The following is an 18,444-nucleotide window of genomic DNA, read 5'->3' as shown; positions in this document are numbered from 1 at the left end:
TGGCTCATAGACAGGAAAGAGCCAGTGCCCGTTGCTTGAGGACATGGAGAAGGGGAAGCCCGGGACCCCACGGGCACCTCTGGGCCCAGCGACTTTAGCTTGTCTGTATCTCCCCCTCTGAGCCGGAGACCTGAAAATTCCCAGGAGCCCCAGCTGGAGCGCCCTCCCCTCCCCTCCCCTCCCCTCCCGGAGCACCCAGAACCTTCCATCACGTCGGGGGGGGGGGCTGAATCAGGAATTTAGGGCCAGTGAGGGTGACCGGCAGGTTTATTGGCTGGGGTCAGGGGCAGAGCTGAGAGGCCGCCTCCCCGGGGCGGGGGGGGGGGGGTCGGGGGTCCGGGTGGAGCAGAGGCAGCGGGGTGGGGGAGGTGGAGGGGGGTGCGGGATTGTGCTTTAAAAACTCGTCCTGGAAAAATAGCTCTTGTGAAAACTCCACTCGGGGCCCAGCGGGGACGCGCGTGGTCAGGAGAGCACGTAGACCTCCAGCAGGCTGGACACGGCGTGCATGCGGTAGAAGATGCCGAAGGGCAGGCACACGTTGACGATGGCGGCCCACAGCGAGTAGCCGTAGAAGTCCACCTCCACCGTGTTGCTGAAGTGCGGGCGGGCGCCGAAGGCGGGCATGACCCACAGCTGCGGGGGGTAGGGGGGAGAGAGGGCGTCACTGCTGCGGCCTCGGAGGGTCCCCGGAGCTTGGCGGGCAGCGGGGCCTGGGTGCTGCTGGGCAGGGCCTAGAGTACCCCCAGGTGTCGGGGTGAACTCACCCACCCCCAAACTAGCCTCCCATCTTCGCCTCCCTTAGTGTGGCCCCTCTTGGGGTCTCAGTGGCTGAGGGGGGGCGTGGGGGGGTTGAACAAATGACTGCGTGTTTTCTCCTGAGGAGGGGTGGGAGGGGCTGGGAGGACAAGCTGCCCTGCGGACCACCCACGGGCTGTGGTTCTCACCGAGAGGCGGTGGGCTTCAGCCTTTCTCCACCTGAAGCCCAGCACTGCTGTGTGAACCCTGGGCTGCCCCTCCCAGCCCTGCGCTCTCCTGGTGCTCAAGGAAATCAGGACTTGGAGGCCGGAGCAGCAGCACAGTGGGGAGGGCGTTTGCCTTGCATGCGGCCGACCCACGTTGGATCCCCGCATCCCATAGGGTCCCCCGAACACCACCAGGAGTGATTCCTGAGCACAGAGCCCGGAGTAATGGAGTAAGCCCTGAGCACTGCCGGATGTGACCCAAAAAGCCAAAAAAAGAAAAGACAAAAAGAAAATCAGGATTACCTTACCACTTTCCTTGTTAGTTTTTGGATCCCTCAAGAGGTGCGGAGGTGTGACCTGGGGTCACTGCACCCAGAGCACATGCTCTAGCCCTTTGAGCCTCTCCCCAGTCCCCATTTATCTTTGGGTTTTGGGGCGACATCTAGCAGTGCTCAGGGGCTATTCCTGGCTCTGTGCTCAGGAGTCACTCCTGGCCGTGGTCAAGGGGGCCATTTGTAATGCCAGGGATTTGAACTAGAGCTGGCCCGTCCTGTCTCTCCAGCCCTTCCTCTTTGTCTGTTGGTCACACCCAGCGGTGCTCAGGGCTGACTCCTGGCTCTGTGCTCAGGGATCCCTCCTGGCGGTGTCAGGGGACCCCATGGGGTTCCGGGAATCGAACCTGGGTTGACCGGGTGCAACACAAGCACGTCTTGCGTTTTGGTTTTGATTGGGGGGTGGGGTCACACCAGATGTTGTTCAGGGCCGACCCCTGGCACTGTGCTCAGGGATCACTCCTCATGGGGCTCGGAGTATGGTGCCAGATCAGCCACAAGCAAGACCCCCTTATTCTGCATTTTTTTTTTTGCTTTTTGGGTCACACCGGCGATGCACAGGAGCTACTTCTGGCTCAGGCACTGAGGAATTACTCCTGGAGGTGCTCAGGGAACCATATGAGATGAGATGCTGGGAATCGAACCCAGGTCGGCCGCGTGCAAGGCAAGCACCCTCCCCACTGTGCTATCGCTCCAGCCCCTATTTTGCTTTTTTTGAAGTTCACCCTTATTTGGTCTCATTCACAGAGGGGCCATCTCTCAGAATGTCTGTTGAAACTGGGGGTGTATTCTGTTTGGGGACGGACCCACATTCCAGTTACTTTTATATACCACAGAGACTTCTTTGGGGGTTCTCTGGGGGTCTTGCCAGGGGTCCTGCTTCTCTGTTGCAGCTGTCCCCCCCCACCCCCCCCACCCCCGGGGCTCTAAGCGACACTGGCTGTTTCTCCAGCAGGGGGCAGCTACTCTTTTTTTTTTTTCTTTTTGGGTCACACCTGGCTCTGCACAGGGGTCACTCCTGGCTCTGCACTCAGGAATTATCCCTGGCAGTGCTCAGGGGACCATATGGGATGCTGGGAATCGAACCCGGGTTGGCTGCGTGCAAAGCAAACGCCCTCCCCCCTGTGCTATCGCTCCAGCCCCAAGGGGGCAGCTACTCTTGGGGTGCTGCCTTGGTGGGGTCCCTGTGTTCTGTCAGGACGCGCAGGGGTCCGGGGTCTGCCCCACGGAGGGGCCGCCCTTGGGAAGAAGCCGGGCTGGATCCCGGGGGTGCGGGTGGAGGGCCCCCCCAGCCGGCACCCCGCGTTGCTGAGACACTGACATTTACACTCACACTGGTCGCTGCCACTTCCTGAGGCTGCTCCAATTATTCTGAGATGCGGGCTGGTCACAAGTTCCGGGAAGCTGTCACACCTCCCAGCAGGGGCCCCAGCCCTCTGCAGCCCCAACCTCCTGTTCCTCCTCCCCACCCAGCCCCCACGGCGCCACCCCTCTGCTGCCTACATGCCAGCACCCGCAATGGCATTTTCTCCTGTGCCCCAGTCGCTGTTTGTCCTCCAGGCTACCCTGACCCTCTCTGATCCGGCTCCTTTCCTAGAGAGGGTTTGGGGGGTGGCGCAGATGAATACACCCAAAGGGCCCCCTGCCCCCCCCTACTGTAGTCTCTCCCCTCCCCCCATTACTCACAATAACGTTGCAGAGCAGAAGGAAGAGAGAGATGTCCTTCAGACACCGGCGTCTCCAGTGCGTCTTGGGTGGCAAGATGACGTCCACCGCCTCCCCGGGGTGCTGCGCCCCACCCGGGTCCACCAGCCCCGGGCTGGACGAACAGGCGGGCAAGGCGTGGAGGGCATCCAGGTTGGCGAAAGTCAGGCCGTGGCAGGGCTCCTTGGTGGCGGGAGGCGGGGGCTCCTCCGTGGGCGGCCCCCGGTGGAGGCTCTCGATGATGAAGACGTTCTGGGAGGTGTGCTGGGCGATCATGACCAGGGCGTGGGCCAGGTTGAGCGCGGCCAGCATATCCTTGGGCGTGCCCACCACCACGGCCACGATGGAGTAGTAGGAGATGGCGTACTGGCCCAGGGCGGCGCCCATCAGCAGGGCCACGTCCAGGGTGCGCGTGGGGTTCTTGTGGTGGTCCATGGCGCGGCGATCAAACCGGTAGATGACCGAGCCGCTGAGGCTGACCAAGGTCATGAGCCCCAGGCACACGATGTTGAAGCTGTAGTAGGCGACCAGGGCCTGCTGCGTGTGCGCCCCCTCCCCGCTCACTTGGACCTCGTAGATGATGAACACGGCCAGGCCCACCACGAAGAGCAGCAGCCCCAGCACCGGGCCCACGAAGAACGTCTCCCGGAAGACGCTGGGCCGGGCGTGGCCGTGGCCGTGGTCATGAGTAGGGGCGTGGCCGTGATCGGGGGCGTGGTCTTGAGTAGGGGCGTGGCCGTGATCGGGGGCGTGGTCATGAGCAGGGGCGTGGTCTTGGCTGGGGGCGTGGTCGTGGTCGGGGGCGTGGCCGGGAGAGGGGCCTGCCAGGAACCGACCCACGTTCTTCCACATGACGTAGAGCATGGTGGAGGCGAAGAGGCTGTACTCGATGTTGAAGGGGTACAGGTAGAAGTAGCCCTGCTGGAAGATCTGGCAGATGGCCGTGTTGCACTCGCACTGGCCTCCCGCCGCATCGCCCGCTCGCTTCGCTGCGGAGAAAGGGGTGCAGGGTTGCCCACCCGCCTCCCTGCAGGGGCTCCCCCAGTCTGCTTATTTGGCTTTTGATATTTTGGGGGGATGCGAGGAGGTGTACAACCCGCAGGGCTTTACTCTTGGCTCTACCTGGCTGGGTTCGGAAGGTCCCTAGGTGGTTCTGGGACTCGAATCTGGATCAGCCATGTGCAAGGCAAGCGCCTTACCCTCCTGGTTCAGAATAGCTAAGAGGTTAAAAGGGTCTCTGAGCTCTGCGGCCTTCGGTGAACTACTTGACCTCTCCTGCTTGAGTGTTTTCATCTGTGCAATGGGTATTTCTGTGCAACGAAGCCCATTTTCCTGAGACTGTGTGAGACACAGCCAGGGCTCACTGGTCACTGTTGCCGCGGGCTGAGCCTGTCTGTCCTTCTGGCTGTGCCCTCTCACTACGGGGCCGTCGGGCTAACCGGCTGGACCGTCCTTGCCCTTTGGGGGACAGAGACCCGGAGAGCACGGCCGCGGCTGCAGGACGAGCCATCGCTCCCCAGGGCCCACCCGCCCGCTGTCCTTCCTCAGGTGAGGTTGGAGCATCGGGGGGCGTCTGGCCTCTGCTTGTGTCCCCGTGTCCTTGTGAGGACACAGAGACCGTTGGGACAAGCCCCTGGAGCCTTGGCCGAGGCCTGGACAGCAGCGGCTTGCGGGAAACGGGCACTCACGGTCGGGCGCGAGGCGGGAGTAGCTGCCGTTGCCGTGGGACGTGATGTAGCTGTGGGCCTGGTGCATCGACTCGTCCACCACGGCGGCCATCCAGATGGCCAGGTTGGTGGTGAGCGTGAACATGAGGCCACACCTGTGCGGGCAAAGGGGCTGTGAGAGCCTGGCTCCCCTCGGGCCCCGGGAGGAGGCGACGGGTGGGGGGGGGAGTGGGAGAGCAGGTCGGCCCGCGCACGGGCAAGCGGGGCCTGGAAGCTTCCGGAGCTGACCAGCTGCACCCAGGGGAGGCCCCAGGGGCTGCGGGGAAAGGACAGAGCCAGCTGGACTGCCCAGGCTGCCAAAGCACATGCGGGTACACACACCCAGACACACACTCACACCCAGACACACACACATGCCCAGACACACACTCACACCCAGACACACACTCACGCCCAGACACACACACGCCCAGACGCACACATGCCCAGACACACACACACACACGCCCAGACACACACTCACACCCAGACACACACACGCCCAGACACACACACACGCCCAGACACACACTCACACCCAGACACACACACATGCCCAGACACACACATGCCCAGACACACACACACGCCCAGACACACACTCATGCCCAGACACACACTCACACCCAGACACACACACGCCCAGACACACACTCACACCCAGACACACACACACACGCCCAGACACACACTCACGCCCAGACACACACACGCACACACTCACACCCAGATACACACCCAGATGCACACACACACTCACATCCAGACACACACCAGGTACACTCACACTCAGATACACTCACACTGAGACATACTCATACCCAGATACACACTCACACCCAGTCATACCCACACCCAGTTCGCATTCACACTCAGATTCACATTTACACCCAGATGCACACTCATACCAGGCACACAATCACAGACACACTCACAGACACACTGAGTCCCAGACACACACTCATCCAGACACATACACCCAGACACACTCTCATACCCAGACACACTCAGACACAACTCACCCCACACATACCAGGACACAGACTCAGACACACACAGATACTCTCACATGCACACTGTTATACACCCAGATACTCACAAACACACATACATAGATTCGCATAGACACCCAGATATGCACTCACATTTACAATAGTTACACACATACACTCACCTAGATGCAAACTCACATACTCACATGCACACATAGACACACACAGAACACTCACCCATATACACACCCACCCAGACACACACTCACATATACACACTCACAGACAAACACACTCCACCAGACACACACATACATATTCATATGTACTCACACACATACATACTCATATTTACAGACACAGACACACGCATACACACATATACAAAATATATACACACAGAGACACACATTGACAGACTCACCCAGGACACAAAGGCACACGAGTACACACAAACACATATACACACATAACACACATATACATACGAACTTATCCTCCCATACACAGAAGCATACATTCATGCACACATTCACATGCCTACACATCCACAATACACGCTCGTGCACACATAGACACAGGGTGCGGGGAGGCAGCCGGCAAAGCGGGAGTCCTGGATGCAGGCCAGCCCAGGGGCCGGGGGCAGAGCCAGGCCCGAGGGGAGAGACTCCCCCATGCAGAGCGGGCACAGTCGCCCCAGGCAGAGCCATGCGCTGGCCCGGGCACTCACCGGGCCAGATCCAGGTGGACGTGAACACAGTCTTTAGCGGAGACCCAGAGAAAGTAAGTCTGAGTTGGGAGAGAGCAGGGGGTCATTTACTCGGAGTTGGGCCGATTTAGCCTTAAGCACGTCTCTCTTTCTAGTCTATGGGGCAAATGGCATAAATAGGCGTTCTCTGACACCAGCCGTTCTGCGGGGAGGGTCTCCCCAGCAGTTTCAGAACCCTGGGGCCACCACTCCTGCCAACACCTGGCCTCGTGGCACAGGAGGGCGTGGGGTGCTGGACATTGCTGGGATCGAACCCAGGCCCCAACTCATGCAAAAATGTGAGTCAGCCCGGGGTGGAGCAATAGCACAGTGGGTAGGGTATTTGCCTTGCACGAGGCAGACCCAGGTTCGATTCCCAGCATCCCATATGGTCCCCCGAGCACCGCCAGGGGTAATTCTTGAGTGCATGAGCCAGGAGTAACCCCTGTGCCTCACCCTGTGTGACCCAAAAAGTAAAAAAAAAAAAAAAAAGTGAGTCAGCCCTTTGGGTGCCCTTCCTGGCCCTTCTCTATTTTATTATTACTGTTATTATTAGCTACACCCAGCAATGCTCAGGGGTTACTCCTGGCTCTGTATTCAGAGATCACTCCTGACAGTGCTCAGGGGACCATATGGGGTGCCAGAGAGCAAACCCCGGTCAGCCACGTGCAAAACAAGCTCTATCCCTGCACTACGGCTCCGGCCCCTTCTCTGATTTTTAAATGCCTGCAGAAGAAGGTCACCTGCAACTCTGTCCGGTATTGGGATTTTCTATTAGTTGGGGTCAGGGACGATAGAAATCTAGTTTTGCCTTCCTTCTTTCCGATTCCTGGGGGGAAGGCCAGGCTCAGGCTGGGTCCAGTATCGGAGAAACTCTGGGTTTCTCATCTTCTTGGCCACGCCCCCAGCCTGCGTGGGAGCCTCGGTGAGCTTCAGGCCCCACCCTCAGCTCATCTGGCTGCCTCTGAAATCCTGCTCGAGATTGACCCATGTGGGATCTGGGCATTTGTCTTTCACTTGATTAGTTGCCACACCCATAAAATGGAAGGTCAAAATAATATAAATGCCAAGTTATCAGAGTGTTGTTAGAAACGGGGGCGGGGCGTGTGTGATGTCTCAGGGGAGACACTAAGGTCAGTTCGATGGTGATACAGGGTCTTCTCTGGCTTCCGGTGACACCAGTCCTGCCTCAGCTCCACCGGAAGATCTTTCCAGTGAAAAAATAAAAAGGAGCGAGATAGGAAGTTGTTTGAAGAACCCAGGGGGAGAACAGCCTATTTCTAGGACAAACGCCTATCGCCCAGAGGAGCTGAGGTCAGAAGGGGGCTGACACTCATGCCCTCTGCGGGCACCCAGCGAGCCCAGGCCGACTGCCGCAATGCACACCTCCCGGGTGTTAACAAGCACCGCTCGTACGCCAAAATAAAACTGCACGGCTCCTACGCACGCGCTCGCACGGGGCTCTGAGCTCGTGACTGAGCTCCCAGAAGTGCGAACCCCGAGGATTCCCACCACGGCCCTGACTTGCTTCACAGAGTGGCCGAGGGGGAGCGGGCAGCGGAGCTCAGGTCTCCGGATGCCATGCCCAGTGCTTTTTCTTCTTTTTTTTTGGAGGGGGGCACACCCAGCAGTGCTCAGGGCTTACTCCAGGATCTTCACTCTGGAATCAGTCCTGGCAGGCCTTGGGGGACCCGGTGTGGTGTCGGGGATCAAACCTGGGTCGGCCGTATGCAAGGCAAGTGCCCTCCCCCCACTGTCCTACTGCTCCCGGCCCAGGTGCTGGTTCTTTACCACACTTCCTACCTACCCACCTGGACAATGACAAACACAGCCTGGGTGAGCGGGTGCAGGATCTTGATGGCCGACTGACATTCAAAGAAACTGGAGTAGTAGCCCGTCTTGAAGACATCCATGACTAAAGTGCAGATTCCAAAAAGCACCAGCCCTCCTGGGGAAGAGGGGTGCAGAGCGGGTCAGAGAGGGTGGGTGGGTGGGTGGAGGGTGAATGGATGGATGGGTGGGTGGATAGATGCATGGAGGACCGACAACTGATTGGATGAGTGGACAGATGGATGAATGAAGAGATGGGTGGGTGGTTGGATGGGGAAGCCATTGGATGGAGGATGGATGGATGGATAGATCATTGGATGGGTGGATTGGTCTAGATGAGTGATGGTTGGTTGGATAAGTGGACAGATGGATGGATGGATGGTTGGGTGGACAGGCGGATGGATGGTTGAAAGATGAGTAGGAGGACAGTGTGAGTGTGGCTGAGCAGGTGGGTGGACGGATGCCCTGTGGAACTCCATCCTTCCAAGATGGCATTCGTGAGGGTGAGGAAGAGCTCATTTGAGAGGTGCCTGCTAAGCTCTTTCCACCTGTAAACGGATAAGAAGTTCCCCTTCCTCCTCCCTCACCCAGGACTCTGCTTTCCTTTGCTTCGGCCACTTTCAGTCCTGCTGTGGTGGGTCCCTATGGCCCTTCCCTCCCCCAGGCGCCCCGGCCCCTCCGCCCCCACGGCCCGCAGGCACCTCGCAGCCAGATGGGGCCGGCGTGCGCGTCGCGGTAGGGCACGGCGCCGGGGATGCGCGCGGTGCCCAGGAGGTAGAAGAGGATCCAGAGCGCCGCCAGCAGCATCATGGTGGTGAGCAGCGCGAACACGTCGGTGTCGTACACCGCCACCTTGTTGAAGGCGCCGCCACTGATGAGCGTGCAGGCCAGGAGCAGCACGTTGACGGCCAGCAGCACGGACAGCAGGCGGCCCCCCTTCTTCCACACCTCGCGGGGGGCGGCCCGCGGCGCCGGCGGCCTCTCCTTGGGGCCCGCGGCCAGCTCCTCGGACATGGCAGGGGCGACTGGAGGAGGTTGCCGGGGTCACTGTGGGGGAGGAGAGGACGGAAGGACCCCCCAGGTCAGCCCCAGGTCAGCCCCAAGAGCGGACGGCGCCTTTTCCTCCAGCTTCGCTGCAGCCCAAGGTCGACCCGGGGGCTCCTGACCCGCGCGCGCGGAGAGGGGACGCCGGGGGTACGGAACCAGCGCTGGGGAAGTTTCGGGGGAGATGGGTCGAGCCCGAGGAGCCCGTCCAGGGAGCCCAGTTCAGCACCTCGCGGCCGTCGGGCCCGCTGCACCCACCTGGCTGGGCCGGGAGCCCGCGCGGAGCTGGGGGTCAGCGGGCGGCGAGCGAGTCCTCTCCTCCCCGCGGGGCTGGACGGGCGCTTTATACCGGGGCGCGCAGGACGATTTACAGCCGCGGGAGCTCAGCTCCATAAACCTCTCAGTCCCGCTCACATGATCCATCTTTTCTGCGAGCTGAATTTAGGGAAGAGCGCGCGGGAGCCAGATAAGGTGAGATTTATATTACGGGTTAAGAGGCGCCCCCACCCTCGCCGCCCCGTCACCTCCGCGCCGCCACGCCGGGGCGCGGCCCCTGCACTGCGGCACGCCGAGGGCACCCCGCTCCCCTCGCCCCGGCGCCCCGCGATCCCAGCCACCCGGGACCCCAGAACGGCGGCCCCACAGACGCCCCCAGGGCCCCGCCAACACCCGGACGCGCTGCGGGTCCTGGCGCGCGCGATCCCTCGGTGCGCCTCCGGGGCTGTCCCGAGATCGGGACCCCGGGGCCCCTTTCCCCGACTCCCTCAGTGGGGTCCAAGTTCTTACTTCCTCACTCCGCCCCCCGCCTCCCTTCCTCGGCGCCCGGGAGGCTGCGAAGCCCAGGGCGGATGCCCAGCGGCCGGCGCGCGCGGGGCGCTCGGGTCTGCAGCGCCCCCTGCTGGAGCGCCGCGGACCGGCCGCGCGCCCGAGGGTGGCGTCCAGCTCGCTGTCCCGTCGGCGTGTCTGTCCTCCGGCCACCCCGCGCCCCGCGGCCTCGGGGGTCCGCATTGACCTCGCACAGTCCCCTCCCCGGGCCACCTTGGGCCGTCCCCGGGGCAGGTGGCCCCGTCGGGGGCCGCAACGGTTAGACTCGCGCGGTCCCGCGCGGCGGGGCGTGGCGCGGCGCGGGGGCCCCCCGGGGACCCGGGCTGCAGAGCGCGGGTGGGGGGGGGTGCCGCCGACGGCTCTCGGGTGCTTAGGACCCAGGGGCGGCCGGGGGCGGGCCCTGGACGGCGGGCGGGCCTCCGCGGCCTCCGCCCGGCCGCGCGGCTCAGGTGTCCCGGGAGCCGCGACTCTGCTGCGCGCATCCGCGGCGGCGCCAGCGGGGGAGCTGGCGGCCCCGGCCCGGCCCCCTCCGCCCGCCCATGCCTCGGCCCTAGCCCCGCCGCCCTCCCGCGTGGGGGGCACTTCCCCGCGCCCCGGCCCAGTCGGAAGCCATGAACGACCAGTACCACCGGGCCGCCCGCGACGGCTACCTGGAGCTCCTGAAGGAGGCCACCCGCAAGGAGCTGAACGCCCCCGACGAGGATGGCATGACGCCCACCCTCTGGGCTGCCTACCACGGCAACCTGGAGTCCCTGCGCCTCATCGTGAGCCGGGGGTGAGTGCCGGGCCCCCCAGACCCTCCCCCCAGCCTCTCCCCGGCCCAGCACCCCCCTCTCCAGACCCCCAGGCCCCAAGGCAGGGTCTTGGGGTCGATTCGTGGGAGATGCCAAGACTTGGGGCTCCTGTGAGTGGGGCGGGGTCCTCGGAGAGGAGGGGGGCTGCATTTTGGGGGCTCACCACTGCGGGAGGGGGCAGCAGAGGTGGGAAACGGGGGCTCCTGGGAGCCATAGTGAGGGGCAGGAGAGGGGGACACAGTCTCATGGAAGACAGGGGTCCCGGCAGCCCCAGCCGCTCTGCCCCTAGGCGGCCCCTGGCGCCCTCCCCCACCCACCCCGCTGCTGGTCCTGGGATTTAGGGGCCCCTGCTCCAGGGCCAAATGTCACCAGGTTCATGAACACTCTGCCGCTCCCCCCCCCCGACCGCTGAGCAATGGGGTGTCTGGGGCGCTCTGGCCTCTAAGTGGCTCCCCCACCCTCCCTGTGGATTTGGGGGGCAGCAGTCGGTGTGGATTGGGGGTCAGGGCCCTGGAGGAAGTGGGCCCCCCGGGGGCTCAATGGTGTAGTGTGAAGCCCTCTCCCCAGTTTACCCAGAAGCAAAGTGCGGGGTGACCTGGGACGGACACTTGCCATGTCACGGGTGTCCCCTGAGGCTCGTGAGGAACTTCTCAGCCCCCAAGTGGTGGTGAGGGGCAGCGCCCCATCTGGTCCTGGTGGCAGAGGCTACTGCTGGCCTGAGTTGGGGGGGGGGTGGGCGAAGCCCCGAGCCTTGCCGCTGGCCTGCACAGCCCCAGAGCCCAGCCCCCACGACTAGGCGGCAGAGCGCGTCCGTGCCAGGTGGGCGCTCGGGGATCCTGTCCCAGCCAGAGATCCAGGGGGGAGCGGAGGGGGCAGCCCTCCATGCAACAGCCCCTCAAACCCAGCCAGGTGAGGGTTGGGGTTCTATGGGGAGTGGGCCAGATGCCCACCAGCCCCCACTGCTGCCAGATTTGGCCAGTAGAGGGAATTGTGAGTGAGTTCTGAGAAGGGGGGGCATTCTTCCCCCCCGCGCAGCAGGGTGACCTGGTGGCCTCATTTGTGAGGGGTGGAGGCTCTGCCTGGGCCCCCCGGGGAGAGGAGAGCGTGGAGGAGCTCTCCGAAGCCCAACCCGAGGGGGATGGGGGGCTCTCTGCCTGGGGGGGCAGGGAGGGCGCCTGGACCGGCTCGCTGGGCTCAGCCCGCGGAGGGGCAGAGGGCAGGCCTCACCCATCGCCCTCCCCGCCCCGTCCAGTGCAGTGCTGGCTGCCCCCACGCTCCCCTCCGGGTGCAGGCCAAGACCCGACACCTGCTCTCACACGCGGGCTTGCCAGGCCTGGCCCCGCTCCCTGCAGGCCGGTCCGTGCCCGCCGACACGCAGGGCAGACGCCCACCTCCACGCACACTCACCCGGGTTGGGGCCCTGAGCAGCCCCCCGGGGTTCTCCATCGCGGTCCTTCCCCCACACAAAACCACCCCACGCCTGCGTAGAGACCCAGCCTGGTCCCTGGCCCACCACCTCTCCGGGCCAGCTCCCCGCTGAGCGCCATGAATAATTCACTCCTTTCTCTCTGGGCATCAAATATTTATCCCCTGTGATTCCCAGGCCGCGGGTCGGGGGAGACCCCGCCCACCGGGCCCCGCCCACCCGTGGCCCCGCCCCTCCCGGCGGCCCCGCCCTCGGCGGGCTGGGCTGGTTTCTCCTAGGCTTGCAAGGGCCGTGGGGTGTTGGGGGAGGGGGCAGAGTAGGAGAGCTGCGTGTGTCCCGCAATCCGAGGGGTGAGATATCAGGCCCCGTGTCCCTCTGCCACGGGGGACCTCCCCGCGCCTCAGGCCCCGGCTGGCTCCTCACCCCTCTCCTGGCCCTTGCAGAGGGGACCCGGACAAGTGTGACATCTGGGGCAACACGCCCCTGCACCTGGCGGCCTCCAACGGCCACCTGCACTGCCTCTCCTTCCTGGTGTCCTTCGGGGCCAACATCTGGTGCCTGGACAACGACTACCACACGCCGCTGGACATGGCGGCCATGAAGGGCCACATGGAGAGCGTGCGCTACCTGGACTCCATCGCGGCCAAGCAGAGCGGCCTCAACCCCAAGCTGGTGGGCAAGCTGAAGGACAAGGCCTTCCGCGAGGCCGAGCGGCGCGTGCGCGCGTGCGCCAAGCTGCAGCGCAAGCACCACGAGCGCATGGAGCGGCGCTACCGGCGCGAGCTGGCCGAGCGCTCGGACACGCTCAGCTTCTCCAGCCTCACGTCCAGCACGCTGAGCCGCCGGCTGCAGCCGCTGACGCTGAGCGGCCACCCGCTGCCCTACTCGCAGGCCACGCTGCACGGCACGGCCCGCGGCAAGACCAAGATCCAGCGCAAGCTGGAGCGGCGCAAGCAGGGCGGCGAGGGCACCTTCAAGGTCTCCGAGGACGGGCGCAAGAGCGTGCGCTCGCTCTCGGGCCTGCAGCTGGGCAGCGACGTGATGTTCGTGCGCCAGGGCACCTACGCCAACCCCAAGGAGTGGGGCCGCTCCCCCCTCCGGGACATCTTCCTCTCCGACGAGGACAGCGTCTCCCGTGCCACGCTGGCGGCCGAGCCGGCCCACTCGGAGGTCAGCACCGACTCCGGCCACGACTCCCTGTTTACGCGCCCGGGCCTGGGCACCATGGTGTTCCGCCGCAACTACCTGAGCAGCGGCCTGCAGGGGCTGGGCCACGACGAGGGCCGGGGGCCGATCGCGCGGGCTCGGCTGCAGACCTCCCCCAGCCTGGACGACGACAGCCTGGGCAGTGCCAACAGCCTGCAGGAGCGCAGCTGCGGCGCCGAGCTGCCCTGGGACGAGCTGGACCTGGGGCTGGACGAGGACCTGGAGCCCGAGACCAGCCCGCTGGACGCCTTCCTGGCCTCCCTGCACATGGAGGACTTCGGGCCGCTCCTGCGGCAGGAGAAGATCGACCTGGAGGCGCTCATGCTCTGCTCCGACCTGGACCTCCGCACCATCAGCGTCCCCCTGGGGCCGCGCAAGAAGATCATGGGCGCCGTGCGGCGCCGGAGGCAGGCGCTGGAGCGGCCGCCGGCCCTGGACGACACGGAGCTGTGAGTGCCCGGCCGGCCGGGGGCAGGCAGGAAGGGGGGGTGCTGCCCATCAGGGGGAGATGACAGGGGATTTCGTCCCCCAAGTTGCCGCGATTCCGAGAGGCCCCTCGTCTTCACCGCCCCCCTGCAGAGCAGGAAGCTGCCGGTTTACTGGTCTGGTCCGGGCTTTCCTGGGACACCTCAGCTTTGACGTTTGGGGGGGCACGCCTGGCGGTGCACAGGACTGGCTCTGTGCTCAGGGGACCATACGGGATACCCGGGACCAGCGCCCTGCCCGCTGTCCTAGGACTCCAGCCCTCAGCTTTGTTCTCTGGGTTTTGTTTGGGGGGTGGTACACCCAGTGGTGCTCAAGGACTACTCCTGGCTCTGTGCTCAGGTGCCACTCCTGGGGGACTCGGGGGACCATATGGGGGTCAGGGAGCCACCCTTGTTGGCTGTGGAGCTGGAGAGATAGCACAGCAGGTAGGACGCTGGCTTCGTACACGTCTGACCCGGGCTCAATCCCCGCCATCCCAGTGGTCCCCCACGCACCTCCAGCCGTCGCTCCAGAATGCAGAGCCAGGAGTGACCCCTGAGCATCGTCACACGTGACCCCCAGAGAGAGAGAGAGAGAGAGAGACAGAGAGAGAGAGAGAGACAGAGACAGAAACCTGGGCTGGGGCTGGAGTGATAGCACAGCGGGGAGGGCGTTTGCCTTGCACACAGCCAACCCAGGTTCGAGTCCCAGCGTCCCATATGGTCCCCTGAGCACCGCCAGGAGTAATTCCTGAGTGCAGAGCCAGGAGTGACCCCTGTGCATTGCCGGGTGTGACCCAAAAAGCAAAAAAAAAAAAAGAAAGAAAAAAGAAACCTGGGCTGGCCTCGGGCCCGACGAGTGCCCTGGCCACTGTGCTCGCCATGTGGCCCTGCAGGGCTCTCAGGGTCCATCTCCAGGTGTCCTGGGGCTGCCCTGCCGCCTGCTCCCAGCCCCGGTGCCCCCACTTTACAGGTGAGCATGTGGCCACCCCGATGTTAGAGTGTCCAGTCCTGGGCTCCATCCTGGGTCTGTGCGGGGTCGAGGGGCAGACCTGGAGCCCACTGGCCCGAGCACCGTAGCTGGGAGCAAGACCAGCAGCAGCCTGGGCAGGGGGCGCTGTCAGCTCCCAGACCCCAAGCTGGAAGGCGCAAGGATGCCCATCGCTGCCCTGTCCTGCACATCCCCCCATGGCGACCCTTAAATATGCGAATGTCGCCTCCCCCGTTGGGGGCCTTCGCCTGGAGGGCGGCGTGGGCGGGATCAGGTTTGGAGTCCGGCGAGGCCCCCACCCCCGGCCAGTGTCGCCACCCCTGATTTCTCTCTCTCTCCGCAGATAACGTGGGGCTCCTCTCCCCAGACCAAAGTGAATTGCAAGTTGCCACAACCCACGGCGGGACCCCCGGGGTCCTCACAGTCGCCAGCCCAGCCCCTTCCTGAGAGCCAGGCCTATGTGGGCCCCCCCCGGAAAGCCTGCCCACCTGCCCACCCGAAGCGGCAGGAAAGGATGAGCACCCTTGGCACCCACCCACCCCTGCCCGCGTCTCCCCCAGGTTCCCTGAGCCTCGTAGCCACCCCGTGCCAGGGGACCTCTAGGACATGGGGGCTGGAAGTGGTCAGCCCCAGAGGCCGCTGGGACCCCCAATGTGCTGGACTCGCATGTGTGTGCATGCATGTGTACGTGTGTGCTTGAGTAAATACCTGTATGTACATGTGTGTTTGCCTATGTGTGTGCTTGAGTGCACGGGTGTGTACAAATGTATGTATGGTGTGTGCACATGTGCCCATGTATACTTGAGTTGGTATGTGCTCACACACATGTGTGTGCACATGTGTGTGTGAGTTAGCGGGTGTGCAGTGCATGTGTGCATGTATGTGTGCGCGTGTGCAAGAGGGGGAGGGAGCCCTCCGGCCCAGCTCAGGCTAGGCTCAGGCTAGGCTCGCCCACACAGCCCCGAGAAAGGAGGTTCTTGCCAGACCCTCCAGCCAAACCCCCTAACGGGCCCTCCTGGCTGCCCCCCCCCGCCGCCGTGTGCCAGGGGAGTTGGAGTGCCAGGCTGGGGGCAGGGCAGGGGGGTGTCATTCCCAGCACGGCACGGCCCAGACTCACAGTGGCCCTGTCCCCCAGGGGCCCTCTCTGCGGCTCCTGTTTGAACCCCAGGGGCCCCGCAGGGGCAGGGCGGGAGAGGCCTGGCGGGCAGCCTCTGGGCTGGGGACCAGCGTCCCCAGGGGCTCCTAGAGCCACACAGGCAGGACCCGGGCATGGCTGGGAGTCCTGCTGTCCCCCAGAGCCCTCCCGGCAGGCGAGGCCCGAGATGTGGGGCAGCCCCGCGGGTGCCGGTGAAACGCGGTGAGCCCGGCCACTGCCTCCCCGAGCTGAGCCTGCCCTCAGCCTGGCCGGCCACCCCCTGTGTCCCGAGCCAGCTGGGTGTGCCGGAGACCCCTCCGCAGCCCCCTCCCCGGGCCCCACTCCCACACAGAGCAGGGCCACCTGCCACTACCCGGAGGTGCCCCGGTGCTTCCCCCTGTTCTCCAGGCCTGGGCCTGGGCCCCCCAAGTGCCGACTCCCCCTCCTCCTGGCCTCAGCCCCCTCCTGTGCGCCCCGGGGGAGGGCGGCTGGGGGGGCTCACCGTAACCTCCTTCAGCATCATTACAGCTTTTGTAGACAAGCTTCTGCCTCGCCTGGTCTGGTTCTTTCAGTGTCCGGGGGCCACAGGATGGTGGGGGGAGGGGGAGAGGAAGGGGCTGCGGTGGGGAGGGCCACTTCCGGGAGCCCCTGGGGGCGTGGCCTGGGATGGCTTCCCCCTGCACCCCCTGGGCCTTCGCCCTGGCCTCTGGGCCAACGCGTGGAGCTGATGGAGAGGGGGCTGCGGTACCCCAGCAGCTGCGCGCCAGGATGGGGGGTGCACGGGGCCTGGTGGCCAAGGCTGGGGCCGGACACTGCCCTCCCTCTGCAGGGGCCCTGCCTGTGAAGCCCAGCCCTGGACACACCCACCCCCCCCTCGGGACCCCAGAACCCTGATGTCAAGCCCACCCCCCCTCCGAAGCCCCAGTGGGGTCCTGTTTCCTTGGCATCCCGGGCAGAACCAGATCCCCCTCAGGCTGCAGGATAAAGGGCTGGTGTCAGGGCCCCAATCACTGCCCCAGTCCCTCCCCTAGCTCCCGCCGGGGGACTCCGCACCCCACTCCCTCCGCAGCCTCCCCACAAAGGCAGGCTGCAGGCAGTGTCTCCATTTGACAGATGGAAAAACTGAGGCCCCCGAGGGGAAGGCTCATTCGCAGAACAGGGAACTGACCGCAGCCAGCTGGGGAGGTTGTGCCAAGTCGGGGTGATGAGCTGAGATCTGAACCCCCCACCCCGAGCCTCTTTGGGACGCCTTCGCCCCTTACGCCCCCTGCTGGCCGTCAGAGTCACTGCACCTACCTCAGGAAAGGCGGCCAAGGCCTGCAGCTGGCGGTGGGTCCCGGGACAGTCATGGGGTGATGACTCGCGAGAACGGAACCGGAGGGTGATCGGGGCCTCTGGGCGGCCTTGGACACAGGTGGACACAGGTGAGTTTATTGGCTGCAGTGGGGGCTGGGGCCTCTGGGGGTCAGTGGTGTTGGGGCCGTGCAGGAGTGGGGCCTAGGGACAGGAGGCCTCCTCGGTGGGGGGGGCCAGCGTGTTTTCAGACTCTTCCCCTAAAAGGCAGAGCACGTTAGTCCCCGAGCGCAGAGCCAGAAGCACACACGGAGCCCCCGACCTCCGGGTGCGACCCCTAGGACAAACAGAGCAGAAGGTTAGCAAACCCTGTGGGGTCCGGGAAGGAATAAGATTTCACACACTCTCATTACGTCACACACTGGGTGGCCACGGACGGTGGGCTTGACGGAGAGGGGCTGGTGCAATGGCCCCGGGGCAGGGAGTCCCCCCGGGGTCTCGGGTGACTTTGATCTCCCAAAAGGAGGCCCGGGTGGGGGGGAAGGCAGTGGCAAAAGGGCAGCCACGTGGCAGCAGGCACCCTGATGCTCTGTGCCCGCGGACGCCCAGCCCTGGACAGTGCGTGCCGCCACTGGACTTCCAGGGCCTGCCCAGGTCATCTGAGTCCAGCATGTGGCAAGACTCAGGGGCTGCCTGGGCAGCAGATCAGACTCGGCCCCTTTGCCGCTCTGTGAGGGCAGGTGAGTTGCCAAGCCTCTCTGGGCGCGTGCCCTCATCTGCAAGATACACCCGCTAACTAACGGGAGCTCGGCTCGGTGACTGGAGCACAGAATCTGCAAGCGGACAGCGCTGTGTGGACCTCCTGAGCACTGCTGGGACTGACTCCTGAGCAGCTCCTGAGCATTGCTGGGTCTTGCCTTGCTCTTGGGGGCTCAGCCATAAATAGAGAAGTCGAGAGCCTTCGGGGGACGCCCTGCTGTCTGAGCCCCATC

At 64.3% G+C, this 18,444-nt stretch overlaps 2 protein-coding genes across 3 annotated transcripts; one reads left to right on the top strand and one right to left on the bottom strand.

The window, feature by feature from the left end:
- Nucleotides 1–227: 227 nt before the first annotated feature.
- OTOP2 (otopetrin 2) lies at nucleotides 228–9,716 on the bottom strand. Its single transcript, XM_055133870.1, has 7 exons — nucleotides 9,577–9,716; nucleotides 8,976–9,321; nucleotides 8,256–8,392; nucleotides 6,427–6,485; nucleotides 4,687–4,820; nucleotides 2,981–3,987; nucleotides 228–633 (listed from the first exon to the last, which is right to left on the bottom strand). The coding sequence occupies exons 2-7, from the start codon at nucleotides 9,286–9,288 to the stop codon at nucleotides 463–465; spliced, it is 1,821 nt and encodes a 606-aa protein (XP_054989845.1). The 5' UTR covers nucleotides 9,289–9,321; nucleotides 9,577–9,716; the 3' UTR covers nucleotides 228–462.
- USH1G (USH1 protein network component sans) lies at nucleotides 9,663–16,705 on the top strand. Of its 2 annotated transcripts, XM_004615671.3 has the most exons (4): nucleotides 9,663–9,789; nucleotides 10,698–10,918; nucleotides 12,807–14,018; nucleotides 15,368–16,705. In XM_004615671.3, the coding sequence occupies exons 1-4, from the start codon at nucleotides 9,733–9,735 to the stop codon at nucleotides 15,369–15,371; spliced, it is 1,494 nt and encodes a 497-aa protein (XP_004615728.2). In that variant the 5' UTR covers nucleotides 9,663–9,732; the 3' UTR covers nucleotides 15,372–16,705. The 2 variants fall into 2 exon arrangements, with proteins under 2 accessions (XP_004615728.2, XP_004615727.2); XM_004615670.3 differs by lacking the exon at nucleotides 15,368–16,705 and having other exon boundaries at nucleotides 12,807–14,022.
- Nucleotides 16,706–18,444: the final 1,739 nt, after the last annotated feature.

The sequence above is a fragment of the Sorex araneus genome, chromosome 3, assembly GCF_027595985.1.
Source record: "Sorex araneus isolate mSorAra2 chromosome 3, mSorAra2.pri, whole genome shotgun sequence".
In the NCBI taxonomy this organism is placed as follows: Eukaryota; Metazoa; Chordata; class Mammalia; order Eulipotyphla; family Soricidae; genus Sorex; species Sorex araneus.
The sequence above is the reverse complement of the archived record's forward strand: the minus strand, read 5'-3'. Positions and strand labels throughout refer to the sequence as shown.

What these genes read in the sequence shown, in the direction of transcription:
- OTOP2 (XM_055133870.1), bottom strand. Translation starts at nt 9,288, where the DNA reads ATGTCCGAGGAGCTGGCCGCGGGCCCCAAGGAGAGGCCGCCGGCGCCG. An exon ending in CGGCCCCATCTGGCTGCGAG is followed by an intron (nt 8,393 to 8,975) that starts GTGCCTGCGGGC and finishes CCTCTTCCCCAG; the next exon opens with GAGGGCTGGTGCTTTTTGGA. An exon ending in GTCCACCTGGATCTGGCCCG is followed by an intron (nt 4,821 to 6,426) that starts GTGAGTGCCCGG and finishes TTGCCCGCACAG; the next exon opens with GTGTGGCCTCATGTTCACGC.
- USH1G (XM_004615671.3), top strand. Translation starts at nt 9,733, where the DNA reads ATGATCCATCTTTTCTGCGAGCTGAATTTAGGGAAGAGCGCGCGGGAG. An exon ending in GCGCGCGGGAGCCAGATAAG is followed by an intron (nt 9,790 to 10,697) that starts GTGAGATTTATA and finishes CCTCGGCCCTAG; the next exon opens with CCCCGCCGCCCTCCCGCGTG. An exon ending in CGCCTCATCGTGAGCCGGGG is followed by an intron (nt 10,919 to 12,806) that starts GTGAGTGCCGGG and finishes TGGCCCTTGCAG; the next exon opens with AGGGGACCCGGACAAGTGTG.